Source organism: Salvelinus fontinalis, chromosome 10 (assembly GCF_029448725.1).
Source record: "Salvelinus fontinalis isolate EN_2023a chromosome 10, ASM2944872v1, whole genome shotgun sequence".
Classification (NCBI taxonomy): Eukaryota; Metazoa; Chordata; class Actinopteri; order Salmoniformes; family Salmonidae; genus Salvelinus; species Salvelinus fontinalis.
Genome location: NC_074674.1, coordinates 8,147,609 through 8,168,179, shown reverse-complemented (window position 1 = coordinate 8,168,179; position 20,571 = coordinate 8,147,609). Strand labels below are relative to the sequence as shown.

Genomic DNA, 20,571 nt, shown 5'->3' with positions numbered 1-20,571 from the left:
GAAGTACGGGGAAAGAGAAGGGGAAGAACAGACTCACTTAATTACACCCAGCCCCTTCCAGAACTCACTAAAACTCTCTGATCCTGGCCACCGCCCTGTGTTTTATCATCTGCTATCCAAGCACACCTTATCAGGAGACAAGATAACTGCAGAAAATGTACACATGGCCCTTCTCTAAACCTGCAAAGTTGTACTTTGCCAGAGCCTAAATTCATTCAGGTTCAGGAGTAAATGGACGAGAGACAGCTGCAGCCTATCTCCAGTCCACAGCCCTGACTGAGTCATAAGCAGCAACAGGTTATGTATGTTAAGTATTTGTATGTTTATTTTCAGTTAAGTATGTTATGTTGTATTATTAACTGACCACATATATACTTCCACCCTTAGAGACTCGAGAGTGTACTTCTCCTATTCTCACCCATAGCCATGACCCAAAAGACAGAAATGAGGAGGAAATGAAATCAGCATCTCTGCTGAAAGAAAGCCATTGATTGCATTATACTTTGGTAAAGTAAACCTTGCTGTCTCCCTGTATTACCTCCCACAATTCCTCCAGGGATTTGACAGGGCTGTAGAACTGTGTAGTGGGGTTGGATCTGTGTATATTATATATACACCTCATGCTACCTATAATGAGACTAGATCATTAATATGTTAACTAAGTATTTTACAAAGTATATCTGACTCTATTTAACATTATAGTAAAAACGATGTGCAATCAAATATTATGTGTTTAGCTGACTAAGATCAAGAAAGGGTCATGAGAAGCTCATTTCAAAACAAGTGTTATTTAATAACTTTGTCAAATTAATGGATTCCCATACAAGGTATAAAGCTTAAGTTACAAGGCAATACTGACATTAATAAAACACAATTTGAGGGGATAAATCCCAAGGTAAATTTACAAGACAAAGCATGAACAAAGAGATGCCTACTAGGTCAGATGCCTAGACAATAAGAAAATGTCATACAGGATAAGATAGAGAACAACAGACCTTCATTCCATTTATAACATCTGAAAGTGTAACATTTTCAAACCAAAACCAACCACCATTGACCAATCAAACGATACTAAGTTTACAGTAACCTGATCACCCAGGCCCAATCTCCACAGGGTGACGTTCTGTCTTAAGCCAAGCCGCTAGCTAGCTTGCCAAACAGATACATAGCTAGCCATTTGTGTTGCATTTAGTTATCCTAGCTTGCTGATATTTATCTGACAAGTCACATGGTGTGCCCTGTTTTTGGTGCATGTATTTTATGACACTTGCTTGATAAACTTTGTTTCAAAGTTTCCTTCACTTAACTGTAAAGATGCACCATTAACGTGGAAACGGTCTCGGCCATCCTTTTGATCTGAATGCCCCGTCTTTAGTCAGCTGTTCTACAACACTGTTGAGGAAAACTTGTTTGAGGAATCAGGCAGAACTCATTTATAAGAAATAAGAAGTTTATTTGAGCAATTGCAAGGAAGATCACTCTCTCAGGATGAACCCGGAGAGTTAACTCTCAGGAAAGGAATTCTCATGATATTGTGGTCGGTCATTTCTTTACTATCAAATGAGGAGAGACAAACTTATCACACAAGTCAGAGTTATACTTAAACTAAATATTTATTTACTTAATAATAAGGGAGCAGGTCAATACAACGCACAGATATAAAGTGAATCGATTGAGTGCGCTACGATAACGATGGCTGGTTGACGAATCACCCTCAGATGATTCGTTGAGAGCCCAGAGATTAAAGTACAAAGGTATTTTATAGCCAAGATACACCCCTTTCAACCTACATGACAAACAACAGATGTATAGAATGGGTCACAATGTTAAGATTTGTATGAAAGATACTTATAATTCACAGCAGACAGTATCTGCTGTAAAAACAGTTATCTTTGTGTAGAGACCAAGGTCTGGCCCTGGGATCATCTCTCCCTGGTACCATATAGAACAGAAACATTAACTCATGCTCTGGAATGCGGTCTCTTTACGTTTTATCACCCAAAAGACATTGTAAATCTCCTGTCAGTGTTATCTCCCAGAGGCCCATCCTCAGTAGAACACACACAGATGAGCGTTCTAACAAGCCCATATTCTGTTGCATAAAACAACTATTTGATGCAATAAAATTATTATTACATTACATTTAAGTCATTTAGCAGACGCTCTTATCCAGAGCGACTTACAAATTGGAAAGTTCATACATATTCATCCTGGTCCCCCCGTGGGAATTGAACCCTGGTCCCCCCGTGGGGAATGAACCCACAACCCTGGCGTTGCAAGCGCCATGCTCTACCAACTGAGCCACACGGGACCATATTATAACATATCTTGCAATTTCCACCATAATATACCGAAAAGGAACTCTCAGGACATACCGGACAGGAACTCTCAGGACATACCAGAAAGGAACTCTCAGGACATACCAGAAAGGAACTCTCAGGACATACCAGAAAGGACCTCTTAGGACATACCAGCAAGGAACTCTCAGGACATACCGGACAGGCTCTCTCAGGACATACCGGAGAGGGTCTCAAAGATTTTACAATCACACAGTCCTTTTATATATGTAATCTACACAAAGAGCTGCTTACCCCTCCAAGGGGGAGGCAAACTTACAAAAGAGATGAAGATAATTGTCTCCATTTCCTTAGAAAAATAATACAAATGAGAACAGGTTCTAACCAATTCTCACAGACTATACAGTGCATTCTGAAAGTATTCAGACCTAATGTCTTCCCTAATCAATCTACACTCAATATCCCATAATGACAAAGTGAAAACAGGTTTTTAGACATTTTGGCAAATTGAAAACAGAACTACCTTATTTACATAAGTATTCAGACCTTTTGCTATGAGACTTGAAATTGAGCTCCGGTGCATCCTGTTTCCATTTATCATCCTTGAGATGTTTCTACAACTTGATTGGAGTCCACCTGTGGTAAATTCAATTGATTGGGCATGATTTTGGAAAGTTACACACCTGTCTATATAAGGTCCCACAGTTGACAGTGCATGTCAAAGCAAAAACCAAGCCATGAGGTCGAAGGAATTGTCCGTAGAGCTCCGAGACAGATCTGGGGAAGGGTACAAAAAATGTCTGCATCATTGAAGGTCCCCAAGAACACAGTGGCCTCCATCATTCTTAAATGGAAGAAGATAGGAACCACAAAGTTTCTACCTAGAGCTGGCCGCCCGGCCAAACTGAGAAATCGGGGGTGAATGGCCTTGGTCAGGGAGGTAACCTCTGTGGAGATGGGAGAACCTTCTAGAAGGACAACCATCTCTGCAGCACTCCACCAATCAGGCCTTTATGGTAGAGAGGCCAGATGGAAGCCACTCCTCAGAAAAAGGCCCTAGACAGCCCGCTTGGAGTTTGCCAAAAGGCACCTAAAGGACTCTCAGACCATGAGAAACGAGATTCTCTGGTCTGATGAGACCAAGATTGAACTCTTTAGACTGAATGCCAAGTGTCACGTCTGGAGGAAACCTGGAACCATCCCTACGGTGAAGCATGGTGGTGGTAGCATCAAGATGTGGGGACTTGGAGACGAGCTAGGATTGAGAGAAAGATTAACGGAGCAAAGTACAGAGATCCTTGATGATAACCTGCTCCTCAGACTGGGTTGAAGGTTCACCTTCCAACAGGACAACGACCCTAAGCACATAGCCAAGACAACGCAGGAGTGATTTTGGGACAAGTCTCTGAATGTCCTTGAGTGGCCCAGCCAGAGCCCGGACTTGAAGCCGATCTAACATCTCTGGAGAGACCTGAAAATAGCTGTGCAGCGATACTCCCCATCCAACCTGGCAGAGCTTGAGAGGATATGCAGAGAAGAATGGGAGAAACTCCCCAAATACAGGTGTGTCAAGCTTATAAAGTCATACCCAAGAAGACGCGAAGCTGTAATCACTGTCAAAGGTGCTTCAACAAAGTACTGAGTAAAGGGTCTGAATACTTCTGTACATGTGATATTTCAGTTTTTAAATTTCTAAAAACCTGTTTTTGCTTTGTCATTTTAGGGTATTGTGTGTAGATTGGTGAGGGGGAAAAAACGATTTAATCCATTTTAGAATAAGACTAACATAACAAAATGTGGAAAAAGTCAAGGGGTCTGAATAATTTCTGAATGCACTGTATGTCTAAAATAGAGGAGACATGGGATCTTTAAAGCCTAACCAGAGGAAACTATGTTTCCACCCGGCTAGGCTTTAGTGCCCGAAAGATAATGAGCAATTAATAAATCACTCCTCTGTGTGGTATGTAAAGAGGTTACTGGACAGGTGGGGAAAATGACCAGTGACTAGTACTATTTGTCACGTCTGCTCCCGCTCTTCCCCTCCCCCTGGCGCTTGAGGGCGCCAGAATGCCTTGCATCACTCACTCCTGCCATCCATCACGTACACCTGCCTTTCCTCGTCACGAGCATCAGCGTTATTGGACTCACCTGGACTCTCTTATCACCTGTTCATTTTCTCCCCTATATGTGTCAGTTCCCCAGCTCCGTTCCCCGCTTCTGCATTGATTGTTTTTCTGTTTGCTAAGCTGTTTATGTCTCGTTCCATGTCCGTTATTTATTAAATGTTACTCCCCGTGCCTGCTTCGTCTCTCCAGCGTCATCCTTGTGATAGATCGTGATACTATTCAACTCAAACTTTTACATAGCATTAGTCTGTAACAAAACCATTTTGTACCCACAACACAAAATTCCACAATTGGCTAGTTTCGTCTCTTCTCGTCTTTCCTTATTTTGGCTGTTGTATCTGAACCGGGCTTAAAAGAGCTGTATAGTATGATTGGTGGAAGATATTTCAAATCTGATTCCTGATTTGAATAGCAGCGAAGCAGCCTAAATTTTTATCTAACTTGTTGGTAAAGCTCTCAATTTAGCTGATTTGTGTGACATTATTGTGATTAGAATGTTAGAAGTCATGGGAGTTTTTAACAATGGTAGCTTTGGAATTTTGAAGAAATCCCCCAAAAAGTAGAATTGTTTTTTTTAAATGTCAAAAAAATTTAAAGTATAAATGTTATCAAAAGCAAGTTCATCCAGACCGATCTACACGTTTTAAAAGTGTGAATGGTGTTTCTAAGATGTAATGTAGTGCTCGACAGACTAAAAAGTCAGAAATAAATTGTTCAATATAAAAAAAATGGGACTTCTGAAGCAAATCCCGTTAATAATCTGGATGAATGATTATCACCATCCCTTATATATCTCAAGTTTGTGTATTTCCGAGAGCTTTCTAGTGACATTGTACTCATAGTCTCCAGGGTGTGGTCCAGTCTTGTGGTTTTTATTGGTTAGTGTTTCCCAGTAGTGGTGCCAGTTCCCATTTCTGTCTTTCCCAAATCCATACACATTCACCTGCATTGGAATGAAGTGTTTAGAGAATTAGTTTAATAACAGTGTTTACAGAAGTTGTATGTATGGCAATGTGATATATTGTGCAGCCTATAGGCCTACATGATTTGGGTGTTAGTGTTATATATGCATTGCGTGGTGTACAGTCTGTCTTGCAGTGAGCTGAGAAAGTACCATTCCTAGCAGAGCATGTTTTGGTATTGCTAAACACTGCACAATTTCAACACTTTGCTCTCCAAATACTCTTTCCCCGACACTCGTGTAAATATTGTACTGTAAATTATTGAGTGTCTTCCTGTATTTATACTTATGAAAATGTTTATTCTGTTCAATTGAGCTTAATTTTTACTTATTTATTATTGTTGTTTCATTATCGAGAGGGAACCTACTAGTAAGCATTTCATTGGACTGTGTACACCATGTGTATCCTGTGCATATGACACAACTTGAACTTGATGTGTATAACGTCTTACCTCGTCACAAATGTGTAGGGCTAATATCAAAGCCATGAATCCGGTGGAGGGGTATTTGCCGTAATAGTCAAGCCAGACTTCATGAACATATTTCATGAACACAGGATTCAGAACCAATACCTGCATGGAATATATTATACGTAAACAGCATGATTTAATTAGAAAATGCAATGCAAATAGTCTGGGTAGCCATTTGATTAGATGTTCAGGAGTCTTATGGCTTGAGGGTAGAAGTTGTTTAGAAGCCTCTTGGACATAGACTTGGCCCTCCGGTACCGCTTGACGTGCGGTAGCAGAGAGAACAGTCAATGACTAGGGTGGCTGGAGTCTTTGACAATTTTTAGGGCCTTCCTCTGACACCGCCTGGTATAGAGATCCTGGATGGCAGGAAGCTTGGCCCCAGTGATGTACTAGGCCGTTTGCACAACCCTCTGTAGTGTCTTGCGGTCGGAGGCCGAGCAGTTGCCATACCAGGCAGTGATGCAACCAGTCAGGATACCCTCGATGGTGCAGGTGTAGAACCTTTTGAGGATCTGAGGACCCATGCCAAATCTGTTCAGTCTCCTGAGGGGGAATAGGTTTTGTCGTGCCCACTTCACGACTGTCTTGGTGTGCTTGGACCATGTAAGTTTGTTGGTGATGTGGACAACAAGGAACTTGAAGGTCTCAACCTGCTCCAATGCAGCCATGTCGATGAGAATGGGGCGTGCTCGGTCTTCTTTTTCCTGTAGTCCACAATCATCTTCTTTGTCTTGATCACGTTGAGGGAGAGGTTGTTGTCCTGGCACCACACGGCCAAGTCTCTGACCTCCTCCCTATAGGCTGTCTCGTTGTTGTTGGTGATCAGGCCTATCACTGTTGTGTCATCGGCAAATATAATGATGGTGTTGGAGTCGTGCCTGGCCGTGCAGTCATGAGTGAACAGGGAGTACAGGAGGGGGCTGAGCACGCACCCCTGATAGACCCCTGTGTTGAGGATCGGCATGGCGGATGTGTTGTTACCACACGGTAACACGGTGGCTCAGTTGGTAGAGCATGGTGCTTGCAACGCCAGGGTTGTGGGTTCGATTCCCACGGGGGGCCAGTACAAAAAAAGTATGAATGTATGTACTTGTAAGTCGCTCTGGATAAGAGCGTCTGCTAAATGACTTAAATGTAAATGTAAATGTTACCTACCCTTACCACCTGGGGGCACCCCGTCAGGAAGTCCAGGATCCAGTTGCAGAGGGAGGTGTTTAGTTCCAGGATCCTTAGCTTATTGATGAGCTTTGAGGGCACTATTGTGTTGAACGCTGAGCTGTAGTCAATGAATAGCATTCTCACATAGGTGTTCCATTTGTCCAGGTGGGAAAGAGCAGTGTGGAGTGCAATAGAGACTGCATCATCTGTGGATCTGTTGGGGCGGTATGCAAATTGGAGTGGGTCTTGGGTTTCTGGGATGATGGTGTTGATGAGAGCCATGACCAGCCTTTCAAAGCACTTCATGGCTACAGACTTGAGTGCTACGGGTCGGTAGTCATTTAGGCAGGTTACCTTGGTGTTCTTGGGCACAGGCACTATGGTGGTCTGCTTAAAACATGTTGGTATGACAGACTCGGACAGGGAGAGGTTGAAAATGTTAGTGAAGACACTTGCTAGTTGGTCAGCTCATGCCCGTAGTACATGTCCTGGTAATCCGTCTGGCCCTGCGGCCTTGTGAATGTTGACCTGTCTAAAGGTCTTACTCACATCAGCTGCGGAGAGCGTTATCACACTGTCTTCCGGAACAGCTGATGCTCTCATGCATGTTTCAGTGTTATTTGCCTCGAAGCGAGCATAGAAGTAGTTTAGCTCATCCGGTAGGCTCTTGTCACTGGGCAGCTCTTGGCTGTGCTTCCCTTTGTATTCTGTAATGGTTTGCAGGCCCTGCCACATCCAACGAGCATCAGAGCCAGTGAAGTACGGCTCGATCTTAGTCCTGTATTGACGCTTTGCCTGTTTGATGATTCATCGGAGGGCATAGCGGGATTTCTTTTAAGCTTCCGGGTTAGCGTCCCACTCCTTGGAAAGCGGCAGCTCTAGCCTTTAACTCAGTGTGGATGCTGCCTGTAATCCATGGCTTCTGGTTGGAGTATGTACGTATGGTCAATGTGGGGACAACGTCATCGATGCACTTATTGATGAAGCCAATGACCGATGTGATGTACTCCTCAATGCCATTGGAGGAATCCTGGAACATATTCCAGTCTGTGCTAGCCAAACAGTCCTGTAGCTTAGCATATGCTTCATCTGACCACTTTTTTATTGATCTAGTCACTGGCGAAAAAAAACTCACCCAAATGTATAAATGGACTATTTGAAAATTTGAAGAATATTTTATTTTATTTAAAAAATAAATGTGAATCACATTTTTATTTGTGTATACCGCAACGGCATTGCGCGTACCCCTACAGGAGGCCTTTTGTCTCTTGCTGGGCCGTCATTGTAAATAATTATTTGTTCTTAATTGACTTGCCTGATTAAATAAAGGTTAAATCAAAATAAATAAAATCAAAGTGAAATGAAATCAAATGAAGATCCTACATTGGTAATGATGGGCCTCTTCTCCTATAGCATTTTCATAAAACGAACATGGCGCAAAGGTCCCCCCCCCCCCAAAACAAAAGGAGTGTCAATGACATCATCCTAGGTGCTTGAATTGTGTTGAGTTTGTACAATAAAACTGGACTACGTTCAAAACCCTCACTCCATTTTAGTAATGGGCATACCACCAACACCATAGAGCCCCACAGTGGAGGTGTCATAATACCCATAAAACCTAGTGGTCAAGCAAGGAAATGGTTCCAATTGATTTTCCACCATTCATTTTTCCCATTGGGAATTTTAGAAACACTTAAAATAAGGGCTGTTTCACCCTGGCGTGATGTTTTGAAAACCATGTAAATCTCTCTCAGACAAGGTGACTTTTAACAACATATTCGGCTCTATTTACTCTCAGATTCAAAAATGCTAATTAGCATCAAAGTAGACATCATGCAAGACTACACATTCCTGCAAGCTCCTGCACATTGAGTAAAGTGAGTAAAGTGAGTTTGGAAAATCTGAAACTATGCATCTTAAAAATAGTTTTAAGATGTCCGTACTCAGAATGAAAATTAATAGGCCCCGAGCGCTGGCATGAAAAGCAAACCACCCTAGACATAAAACCCTTAGGCATCGCCCCAATAGGGTTAACCCACTTGGTGGGAATTGTAGCATATAGTATTGCTACACTGCACTCTCCGAACAGGAAGGAATGTCCCTGTGCTTCGATGACTCCTTATTCAGACCATGTGTTCCCAATGGCCTCACCATTCCCCTTCTGACACCAATGTAGCAAACAGTGAGGCAGGGAAGCAAACCCAGGTTGCTTCCATGTAAGGCAAACACCTTACACATTGCACCAATAACCCACTTGGTGGGAATTGTAAAATGGCCCATATAGCGAGGATCGCTACAATATGGTCGCTGTGACAGAAGATTTATTTTCATTGCTGATTTTCTGAATTTATCTAAGTCTCATCAAGTTGGCCTGATTATCAGACATCTCCACGTAAACTGGATCGGAAGAGACAATGTTATTCTGGTGAAGCAAGTAAACTTTTTAATTGAACTATTATATTAAAGATATTGAACGGGATCTTAAGTACCTACAAATTGGTAACATATTGTAAAAAAATAAAATGAACATACAGTGTATCATAGGAAGTTGTGTACAATTTTCAGGGAGCCGTTTTACCTCGTGAGCTCTACTTTCAAAACTACTGGCTGAAATTATACAAAACCTTTATAAGCATATTTAATCTCAGTATTCACAATAATGGTAGAATTGTGTGCATTTAAACATACTCTGCACAATTCCATGTTGACACTCTTTCACTGCATTGCGTGTGCAAAACACGGATGATAAACACAAGTGAAATTATCAGAAAGGGCTGAGAGTTTCCGTTTACTAGACTTCGCAAATGTGTTATCGAGCATCTGACCAAATTACGCACGATTTGAGGGTTAACCGAGATTAGCCCATACCTAACTAACAAACATCCTCAATTACCTACTATCCAAGACATAAAAATATCATGCATTTATCATTGACTGTAGATGTAGATGTATTAGAACCATAATAAATGATCACGATTAACAATGTGACTCACCAAATCTTTGTTGGCCTTTATCTTCGGTCTAAGACGTAAATATGAGCTGTTGAATAAAATGAGACCTACATCTTATCCAGAGTTGCTATGTAATCGTTGAAAAATGCATGATGTAACAGACTGATGGACTAATCAAAGGAGAATGGTTACTCACAAAGTGATGTGAGATCCATTGGTAATGGCACCGGGTAGCCACTGAAGGTCCAGAGTCTTGAAAGGGAAAAACACTAGACTAGTGGTGTTGTCCAGATCTATGGCACTCTCTGGGTATATGATGTGATGTGTGGTGCGGCTGCCAACATCCCGCTCATAGCCAGAGGTACGAGCCTTGTTCATTCTGGATAACACAGTAAATAGCCGAGATCCATATCATGACTGCCATATTCCAAAACACTTAAATTCAAAACACATAGTCATTCATACCGCTAAGATAAAAAATTAACACACCAAACCAAACCAAAACAGGCATACATAGAGGACATTAAATCATTAAGTTGGATAAAGGCACATCTTTGCCATACTGTATTCTGTGACACCATGGGCAGGGCCATTGAGGGCTATATATATATGTTCAAATCGTTGATTTCTTCTTATTCTACTTGGTAAACAAACTGAAAGGGTGCATATAATACCACCTGGAGTGTTGTCTGAACAGGTATAAAGCCAAGGTGAGTGATTAACTGCCACATTTTTGTTACTTTCTTCCTGGAGTGTGGACTTGTTCACTACTTCCCACAAATGTAAAAGCATTGAACAACCATGTGCAAGTGAACAAGTGCACACTTTGAGGTAGGAGGGATAAATGGGACATAGCCCTTAATTCCTTGGAATTCTTTGATCCTTCCTTAACATATTGGAAGTCCCACCCAGTTGACTACTTGAAAATGGTGAAAGTCCTCAATTGCACTGCTCATGCTAAAACAGGCTGTGTTGCACTGCCCATGCAAAAACAGGCTGTGTTGCATTGCCCATGCTGAAACAGGCTGTGTTGCACTGCCCATGCTAAAACAGGCTGTGTTGCACTGCCCATGCTAAAACAGGCTGTGTTGCACTGCCCATGCTGAAACAGGCTGTGTTGCACTGCCCATGCTAAAACAGGCTGTGTTGCACTGCCCATGCTAAAACAGGCTGTGTTGCACTGCCCATGCTAAAACAGGCTGTGTTGCATTGCCCATGCTAAAACAGGCTGTGTTGCACTGCTCATGCTAAAACAGGCTGTGTTGCACTGCCCATGCTAAAACAGGCTGTGTTGCATTGCCCATGCTAAAACAGGCTGTGTTGCACTGCCCATGCTAAAACAGGCTGTGTTGCACTGCCCATGCTAAAACAGGCTGTGTTGCACTGCCCATGCTAAAACAGGCTGTGTTGCACTGCCCATGCTAAAACAGGCTGTGTTGCACTGCCCATGCTAAAACAGGCTGTGTTGCACTGCCCATGCTAAAACAGGCTGTGTTGCACTGCCCATGCTGAAACAGGTTTTGTGGCAAGTGTGCCTTCGATCAACCACACTCTCTGTTGGCTTACCTTATGATGACATCACTGGTGTCGATCAGGGCTCCGTAGTGGGAGCCCTTGAGGTTCCCAGAGTTCCCCACCACAGCACAGGTCCTACAGCGCTCAGGGCCCGCGTCCATGTAAAGGTCAGCATCAGGGATGACCTGGAACAACTTCTCCACCACCTCGCTAAAGTTGGCTTTGTTACGGTCTTTCTGCAATTTCTGGTTATTTAATTGCACCAGGCAATACATAAAACAACAATGAACACACAATAAATACACAACAATGGACAGGCTGACACTAAAAGCAGCCTAATGCAAATGACACACCATAACATCTGAGGAAACCCACACAGTAAAGGTAAGACTCCAGAGCCACCTGCTCTTTACACTGAGGTTATTGATGACTACTATAGCAAACCGTTAATCAGTTGTCAGTGACCAAGCTTATATTGCAGCCTAAACATCAAATAAAATAGTTAATTCTGAATAAAACTCCCTCATATCCAAAAATGTAACTACAGTAAACTTTTGGAGATTCTTAAAGGGATAGTGTGAGATTTTGGCAAACTTCCCCAGAGTCAGATGAACAAGTCGTTTTATGTCTCTGTGTGCAATTTGATGGAAGTTTATGGTTGTTCCTCGATTGCCAGAGTTGGGACCAAGTCAATATTATTCAAGTCACGAGTAAGTCTCAAGTAACATGGTCCAAATCTCAAGTTGAGTCCCAAGTAGAACGGGTCGAGTCTCGAGTCATGTCCAAGACTTGCATTCTAAGGACAAGTCGAGTCAAAGGTCAAAGGTCTCAAGTCAAGTAAAAAAAATCTACATAGACAATGACTCGTTCAACCACAAATCTTTATCTATTTATTGAGGCTACCAGACAGGCCTTTTCATTATTTTGTCTACAACACATTTTGATTATGTAATAATTAATTTTAACAACAAATTCCAAATACAAGTTTCATAAGTGAAGGATACATTTCAAGCCATTTTGCATACCAAATGACCAGTAGAGTCTATGCTAGTCATTGTTGCTTAATGCCCCATTGCTAATAAACTTGCAAAGTAAACAGCTCATATTCTTGATCATCAAAATGTTTTGGAACTGCATTTTTATTGATGTCAATCCTCTCTCCATACAATTTGACATTTGCGCTGCACCCGATCTTGTAGCTGAACATCAAATCAGAAATCTGTTCGCTAACCCAGTAGTAACCCGCAATCCTTAAATAGTGTGTGACCCCCGCGCATGCACACGTGCACACTCGCTACGCAAATATAGCCTCCCACTGGGCACAAACGTAAATTCAACGTCTATTCCACATTGGTTCAACAACGTTGATTCTACCAGTGTCATTACAGCCATAAACAGTGATGCATTTTCAAAACGCAAGATACAAAAATAAATACAATTTACACCTACATTTTGAACTGAACGTAATTTATGTTAACAGTCAATATCAACTTGAGATATAATGTCACATTGAACCCAGGGAGCAGTTGTTTTGGAGGATTTACTGAGTTGCTCAAGGGCAGAACAGCAGATTTTTCTACTTTGCCGACTCGGGGATTCAGTTACTGTCTTAATGCTCTATTTGTTAAAATATTGAATTTGGTCTTTACTATAGAAGCACATTGAATAACGCATTCATAAATGGCAAAAAAGACAGTCAAAAAATAAATCAGGCGGAAAAAAATGTTGACGTGTCTGTCCTATATCTAGCAGATATAAGAAAGCTCAGGAAATATTTTAGTTTTTTTGAACACATATTTAACCCCTTATTTTTGCTGGCACATCACTACCTTCATACTAAGATGTCTAAGGTGGTGACGGAGAAGAAGGCTGATGTTTTACGTGTCCCTAACCGATTGTGTTTTTGTTCTTTTTTTTGCATTGTTTGTAACTTTTTTTTTAAACGTATTTTGTACATAATGTCGCTGCTACTGTCTCTTATGACAAAAAAGATCTTCTGGATATCAGAACTGCGATTACTCACCACGAACTGGAAGAATCCTTTTTTCCTTTAACGAGTCCGATGAGCCCGACTTGAATGACATACTGCTTTCCCGGGAACAGGCCCAGATTCCCGTCATTTGTGTGAAGAGAAGGCGGAGAAAAAGGGGCCGGAGGGCTGCCATCTGAGAATTCGTAGGCAATCGAATAAACCCCCACTGCCTTCCATTCTGCTAGCAAACGTGCAATTTTTGGAAAATAAAATCGATGACCTACGCTGAAGATTAACCACCAACGGGACATTCAAAACTAATATCTTACGGAGTCGTGGCAGAACGACGACATTATCAACATACAGCTGGCTGCTTATACGCTGTATCGGCAGGACAGAACAGAGGCATCTGGTAAGACAAGGGGCGGCGGACTATGTATTTTTGTAAATAACAGCTGGTGCACGATATCTTAGGAAGTCTCAAGGTTTTGCTCGCCTGAGGTAGAGTATTTCATGATAAGCTGTAGACCACACTATCTACCTAGAGAGTTTTCATCTGTATTTTTCGTAGCTGTCTACATACCACCACAGACTGAAGCTGGCACTAAGACCACACTGTATTCCGCCATAAGCAAACAGGAAAACGCTGACCCAGAGGCGGCGCTCCTAGCGGCAAGGGACTTTAATACAGGGAAACTAAAATTTGTCTAACCAAATTTCTATCAGCATGTTAAATGTGCAACCAGAGGGATAACAACTCTGGACACCTTTACTCCACACACAGAGACGCATACAGAGCTCTCCCTCGCCCTCCATTTGGCAAATCTGCCTATAATTCTATCCTCCTGATTACTGCTTACAAGCACAAATTAAAACAGGAAGCAACAGTGACTCAATCAATAAAAAAGTGGTCAGATGAAGCAGATGCTAAACTACAGGACTGTTTTGCTAGCACAGACTGTAATATGTTCCGGGATTCCTCCCATGTCATTGAGGAGTACACCACATCAGTCATTGGCTTCATCAATAAGTGCATCGATGACGTTGTCCCCACATTGACCGTACGTACATATCCCAACAAGAAACCATGGATTACAGGCAACATCTGCACTGAGTTAAAGGCAAGAGCTGCCACTTTCAAGGAGCGGGACTCTAACCCGGAAGCTTATAAGAAATCCCGCTATGCCCTCCAACGAACCATCAAACAGGCAAAGCGTCAATGCTGGACTAAGATCAAATCATACTACAACGGCTCTGACACTCGTCGGATGTGGCAAGGCTTGCAAACCATTACAGACTACAATGGGAAGCACAGCCGAGAGCTGCCCAGTAACACGAGCCTACCAGATGAGCTAAACTACTTCTATGCTCGCATCGAGGCAAATAACACTGAAACATGCATGAGAGCACCAACTGTTCCGGAAGACTGTGTGATCACACTCTCCGCAGCCGATGTGAGTAAGACCTTTAAACAGGTCAACATTCACAAGGCCGCAGGGCCAAACTAATTACCAGGACTAGCAAGTGTCTTCACTGACATTTTCAACCTCTCCCTGTCCGAGTCTGTAATACCAACATGTTTTAAGCAGACCACCATAGTCCCTGTGCCCAAGAACACTAAGGTAACTTTCCTAAATGACTACCAACCCATAGCACTCACGTCTGTAGCAATGAAGTGCTTTGAAAGGCTGGTAATGGCTCACATCAACACCATTATCCCAGAAACCCAAGACCCACTCCAATTTACATACTGCCCTAACAGATCCACAGATGATGCAATCTCTATTGCACTCCACACTGCCATGTCTCACCTGGACAAATGGAACACCTATGTGAGAATGCTATTCATTGACTACAGCTCAGCGTTCAACACCATAGTGCCCTCAAAGCTCATCAATAAGCTAAGGACCCTGGGACTAAACACCTCCCTCTGCAACTGGATCCTGGACTTCCTGACGGGTCGCCCCCAGGTGCCATGCTGATCCTCAACACAGGGGCCCCTCAGGGGTGCGTGCTCAGTCCCCTCCTTCACTCATGACTGCACGGCCAGGCACTACGCCAACACCATCATTGAGTTTGCCGATGACACGACAGTGGTAGGCCTGATCACCGACAACAACGAGACAGCCTATAGGGAGGACACCTGGCTGTGTGGTGCCAGGACAACAACCTCTCCCTCAACGTGATCAAGTCAAAGGAGATGAATGTGGACTACAGGAAAAAGAGGACCGAGCACGCCCCCATTCTCATCGATGGCGCTGTAGTGGAGCAGGTTGAGAGCTTCACGTTCCTTGTTGTTCACATCACCAACAAACTAACATGGTCCAAGCACACCAAGACAGTCGTGAAGAGTGCACAACAAAACCTATTCCCCCTCAGGAGACTGAAAAGATTTGGCATGGGTCCTCAGATCCTTAAAAGGTTCTACAGTTGCACCATCGAGAGCATCCTGACTGGTTGCATCACTGCCTGGTATGGCAACTACTCAGCCTCCGACCAAAAGGCACTACAGAGGGTAGTGCGATTGGCCCAGTACATCACTGGGGCCAAGCTTCCTGCCATCCAGGACCTCTATACCAGGCGGTGTCAGAGGAAGGCCCTAGTCATAGACTGTTTTCTCTGCTACAGCACGGCAAGCGGTACCGAAGCGCCAAGTGTAGGTCCAAGAGGCTTCTAAACAGCTTCTACACCCAAGTCATAAGACTCCTGAGCGTCTAATCAAATGACTACCCAGAATATTTGCATTGTCCCCCCTCTCTATACCTCTGCTACTTTCTGTTGTTATCATCTATGTATAGTCACTTTAAGAACTCTACCTACTGAACATGTACACTACCGTTCAAAAGTTAGGGGTCACTTAGAAATGTCCTTGTTTTTGAAAGAAAAGCACATTTGTTGTCCATTAAAATAACATCAAATTGATCAGAAATATAGTGTAGACATTGTTAATGTTGTAAATTACTATTGTAGCTGGAAACGACAGATTTTTTTTATGGAACATCTACATAGGCGTACAGAGGCCCATTATCAGCAACCATCACTCCTGTGTTCCAATGGCACGTGGTGTTAGCTAATCCAAGTTTATCATTTTAAAAGGCTAATTGATCATTGGAAAAATTACAGGCTCAAAATGGCCAGAAACAAAGTTCTTTCTTCTGAACTCGTCAGTCTATTCTTGTTCTGAGAAATGAAGGCTGTTCCATGCGAGAAACTGTCAAGAAACTGAAGATCTCGTTCAACACCGTGTACTACTCCCTTCATAGAACAGTGCAAATGGGCTCTAACCAGAATAGAAATAGGAGTGGGAGGCCCCGGTGCACAACTGAGCAATAGGACAAGTGCATTAAAGTGTCTAGTTTCAGAAACAGACTTCTCACAAGTCCTCAACTGGCAGCTTTATTAAATAGTACCCGTAAAACACCAGTCTCAACGTCAACAGTGATGAGGTGACTCCGGGATGCTGGCCTTCTAGGCAGAGTTGCAAAGAAAAAGCCAAGACCGAATTTTCAGCGGTTAAAAAATATATGTTTATTAATTGTGAAATTATGAAAAAAATATTAATAACATTCCACCCATGCAGCCACTAAAGGGACAATTTGGTAATTGAACTTCTGTCAGTTTAAACTAGAGATATTGGCTGTGTCTCAATCCACCGCTTCCGCCTATGTCGGCCTTCCGCATTTCCAGTGGAAAGTCTTTTCAACTAAAATTGTTTAAGACTACCAAGAAATGCTCTGTGTGACCCTGATTTCACTGTAGTAAAAGGTTTTAAGGATGTAGGTAGGCTACTCTGTTTTTGCCAAGAAATCCGGAGAATAAATAAACAAGCTCTTTCTAGTCACTAATCTGGATATGTGTGCCCACTTTTGCACGCCAATGCTGATGACTGGTCATTGGTCAACAGTCAAGACACGCAACTTTTTGGTTTTGAAGCAAAGATGATATGTTTTTGAAAGAAGAATTTGGTGCAATGCTGTAGGCCTATGTTAGTGACCAGATCAAATAAGCAAAGGTATAAATATAAAATACAAATGGTAAATGATTTGTAGCCTATTAAATATGTAGTGTTTTAAAATATATACATGGTAACCACTCCAGTTTTCTGCTGCTTTCATGAGGTCATAATTTAGAAAGCCGTACAACCTCTCATTCATTCAGTTTCACACTTGAGGCGGCAGGTAGGTTAGTGTTTAAAGCGCTGGGCCAGTAACTGAGAGGTTGCTAGATCAAATCTCTGAGCTGACAAGGTAAAAATCTGTTGTTCTTCCCCTGAACAAGGCATTTAACCCAATGTTCCTAGGCTGTCATTATAAGTAAGAATGTGTTCTTAACTGACTTGCCTAGTCAAATGAAACACTTGCAACACCCCCAAAATATTCTCACTGTTCTAGCTAACCTGACCTGTGTTGATTGAGGGCTGATCAGAGGGCTTTTTTACAAGTTTGATACTATTTCTGGCTGCATGGGAAATAATCCACAGAGAATCTGTGACAAAATGTTACAAAACCTGGCCAGATAATTTCAAGTCATCAGTCTCATGTCAAAATCGAGTCCCGCGTCTTGAGGCTCCAAGTCGAGTCTCAAGTTGTTGTTTTTTTTATATCAAGTCTAGTCTCAAGTCATCAAATTTGTGACTAGAGTCAGACTTGAGTCCATGTGACTCGAGTTCACACCTCTGGCGATTGCTAACTAGCGTTAGCGCAATGACTGGAAGTGTACTGGATCAGCTAGCATTAGTGCAATCAGCTAGCTGATCCCATAGACTTCGTCGGTGCGCTAGCGCTAGCTGACTTTAGTAAATTTAAAAAAGGGCTTGATTGTCAAAATGTCACACTATTCCATTAACTTTAGAAAACAATAAACAGGTTTTGATATTTCAATGTGTAGTGACACTGAGTGTTTGGGACTCTCCTTGACCAATGGGAACGTTAATAGGCTAATCTACATAGGAAGATACTGTTTCTGTGACAGTCGATCAGTTGTTCTTTACAGATAATAATCAATTACTGTTATAAAGTTTAGAATAATCACTGCAAAGGTCACTCCAATGAGATGGTGGATAGTATTTTAATTTTCTATTTTTTTTTATTTTAGTTTAATGGTTTATTTAATTAGCATTCTATCTATTTTTTCTTGGTAGGTGTGGATATATACTATGTATAATGTGTGAGTAAATATGTGAATATGTGTTGGGTGTGACAGCAGGCATCACTTTTATTGCTTTAAGATAAGATGTAATAAAAAACAGTTGATAAAAATATTTTTATTACCTGCCACCACATTCTTGTATCGTTGGAGAGTGTCCTGTACTTTCTGGTCAGAAATGGTTTCAAAGATGTGTTGAAACGCTTCTGAAACCAGAGGTCGTCGTCTGGCTGTGTCATACATTTGAGACATGCGCAATATCTTGGAGAGAGGATCCTGTCCAGAGGCCGAAAAGCATTTTTAACTAAATCCACAAGCGAGTTGGAGGATAGCTGTCCAGTATAAAACACAACGATAGTAGTGATGCAGAATAGAACGATGACACGACAGACTTTTCTAATCCTGAAGATAATCATTTTGCCGATAGCAGGGAATCTGTTGGGTGTCAGAATCCTCACCACCTGTAAAGAGATCAATAATAAACTGATAATAACATTTTATATAGAATAGATGTAGCCTATAGGTCTTAATCAAACAGCTGAAGGGTGATAGGCAAATTAACATCATAGTCAGTCTACATTATGTTTTTCCAAATGTTTTACCTGTAAATGTACATAATAGCCCAATGAATGCTTTAGTTCACGTGTTCACACATTAAGGGGTAAGCTAGCCTTTGTTCTGGTTTAGTCAACAAAAAAGGTGATTTCATGACCATCAAATACCCTCTGGTCTGTCATTGAAATATATATCAAATGAAATACAGTACCTTCAGAAAGTATTCGCACCCTTTGACTTTTTCCATGTTTTGTTGTGTTAAAGCCTGAATTTAAAATGGATTATATTTTTGGTCACTGGCCTACACAATATAGCCCATAATGTCAAAGTGGAACGATGTTTTTTGAAATGTTCACTAATTAATTAAAAATGAAGAGCTCAAATGTGTTGAGTCAATAAGTATTCAATCTCTTTGTTATGGCAAGCCTAAATATGTTCAGGAGTAAACATTTGCTTAACAAGTTACATAAATTGCATGGACTCAATCTGTGCGAAATAATAGTGTTTAACATGATTTTTGAATGATTACCTCATCTCTGTACCCCACATAAACAATTATCTGTAAGGTGCCTCAGTCGACCAGTAAATTTGAAACCCAGATCCAAGCTCAAAGACCAGGGAGGTCTTCAGCCACAGGCGGGTAGCCATTAAAGGAGCCCTTTCAAGTGATTGTTTGACAATCAGATTAAAACATCATTACTGGTTGTGTTCATGCCACAATTAAAGGAGCTAAACTCACAAAGACGCACCTCCAACAACACATAATAACACATTAATTCTGCCTAAAAACAATGATAACTTCTCTCACCCAGTGGCATCAGTGCTATTTAGGTGAGAGCTGATGCCGCCCCATGAAAACCAGGGCCCACTTTGCCAAAGGCAGGGGCGCAAAATATTTAGCTTGTCCCTGCCCCTGCCAGCACCTCTCCAGGGTGCTGTTGGAAAGACGCAGCGCTGCAGCGATCCACTAACGCTCCATCAAATTAATTTAACATAAATGATATCACCTAACGTAGAAAGAGTGGTAGCCTTTGTGTTTTTTCTGTAGCCTATAGACTGGAGACCAAATGTATTACAATGTTATGAGACAGACACATTTTCAATCATTAACTTAATAATGAGGAGAGAGAGAGAGTGCGGGAGAAAGTCAACTAAAAAAGGCAAGCGGGCAGACATCAGTTTTGGAACGGCTGCGGCATAATCCAACAGAGGTGGACAGCAAATGGTGCTGAAATTAATTAATTTAAACAATTGCCTTCATTTTAATTCGACTTAACTAACAACAAGAGGCCTTCGTTGAAGCCTATTTCTTCCCATAAAAAAATAAAAGGTAGGTCTACCTGTTTGACAGACTCCATTATGCTATCCATAGATTTTGTCGGTATAGCCAAATACTCCAATAATATCACAATGCACTC

At 41.9% G+C, this 20,571-nt stretch overlaps 1 protein-coding gene across 1 annotated transcript in view; it reads right to left on the bottom strand.

The window, feature by feature from the left end:
• Positions 1 to 772: 772 nt before the first annotated feature.
• Positions 773 to 20,571, bottom strand: part of LOC129863558 (CMP-N-acetylneuraminate-beta-galactosamide-alpha-2,3-sialyltransferase 1-like) — a 37,472-nt gene continuing 17,673 nt past the window's right edge. The window contains exons 2-7 of the mRNA XM_055935621.1: positions 18,724 to 19,059; positions 11,533 to 11,726; positions 10,163 to 10,345; positions 10,009 to 10,054; positions 5,837 to 5,956; positions 773 to 5,366 (exon numbers count right to left, since the gene is read on the bottom strand). Of these exons, the coding sequence (XP_055791596.1) occupies positions 5,199 to 5,366; positions 5,837 to 5,956; positions 10,009 to 10,054; positions 10,163 to 10,345; positions 11,533 to 11,726; positions 18,724 to 19,014 (1,002 nt within the window). The 5' untranslated portion in view covers positions 19,015 to 19,059 and the 3' untranslated portion in view covers positions 773 to 5,198. The remainder of the gene's footprint in view (positions 5,367 to 5,836; positions 5,957 to 10,008; positions 10,055 to 10,162; positions 10,346 to 11,532; positions 11,727 to 18,723; positions 19,060 to 20,571) is intronic.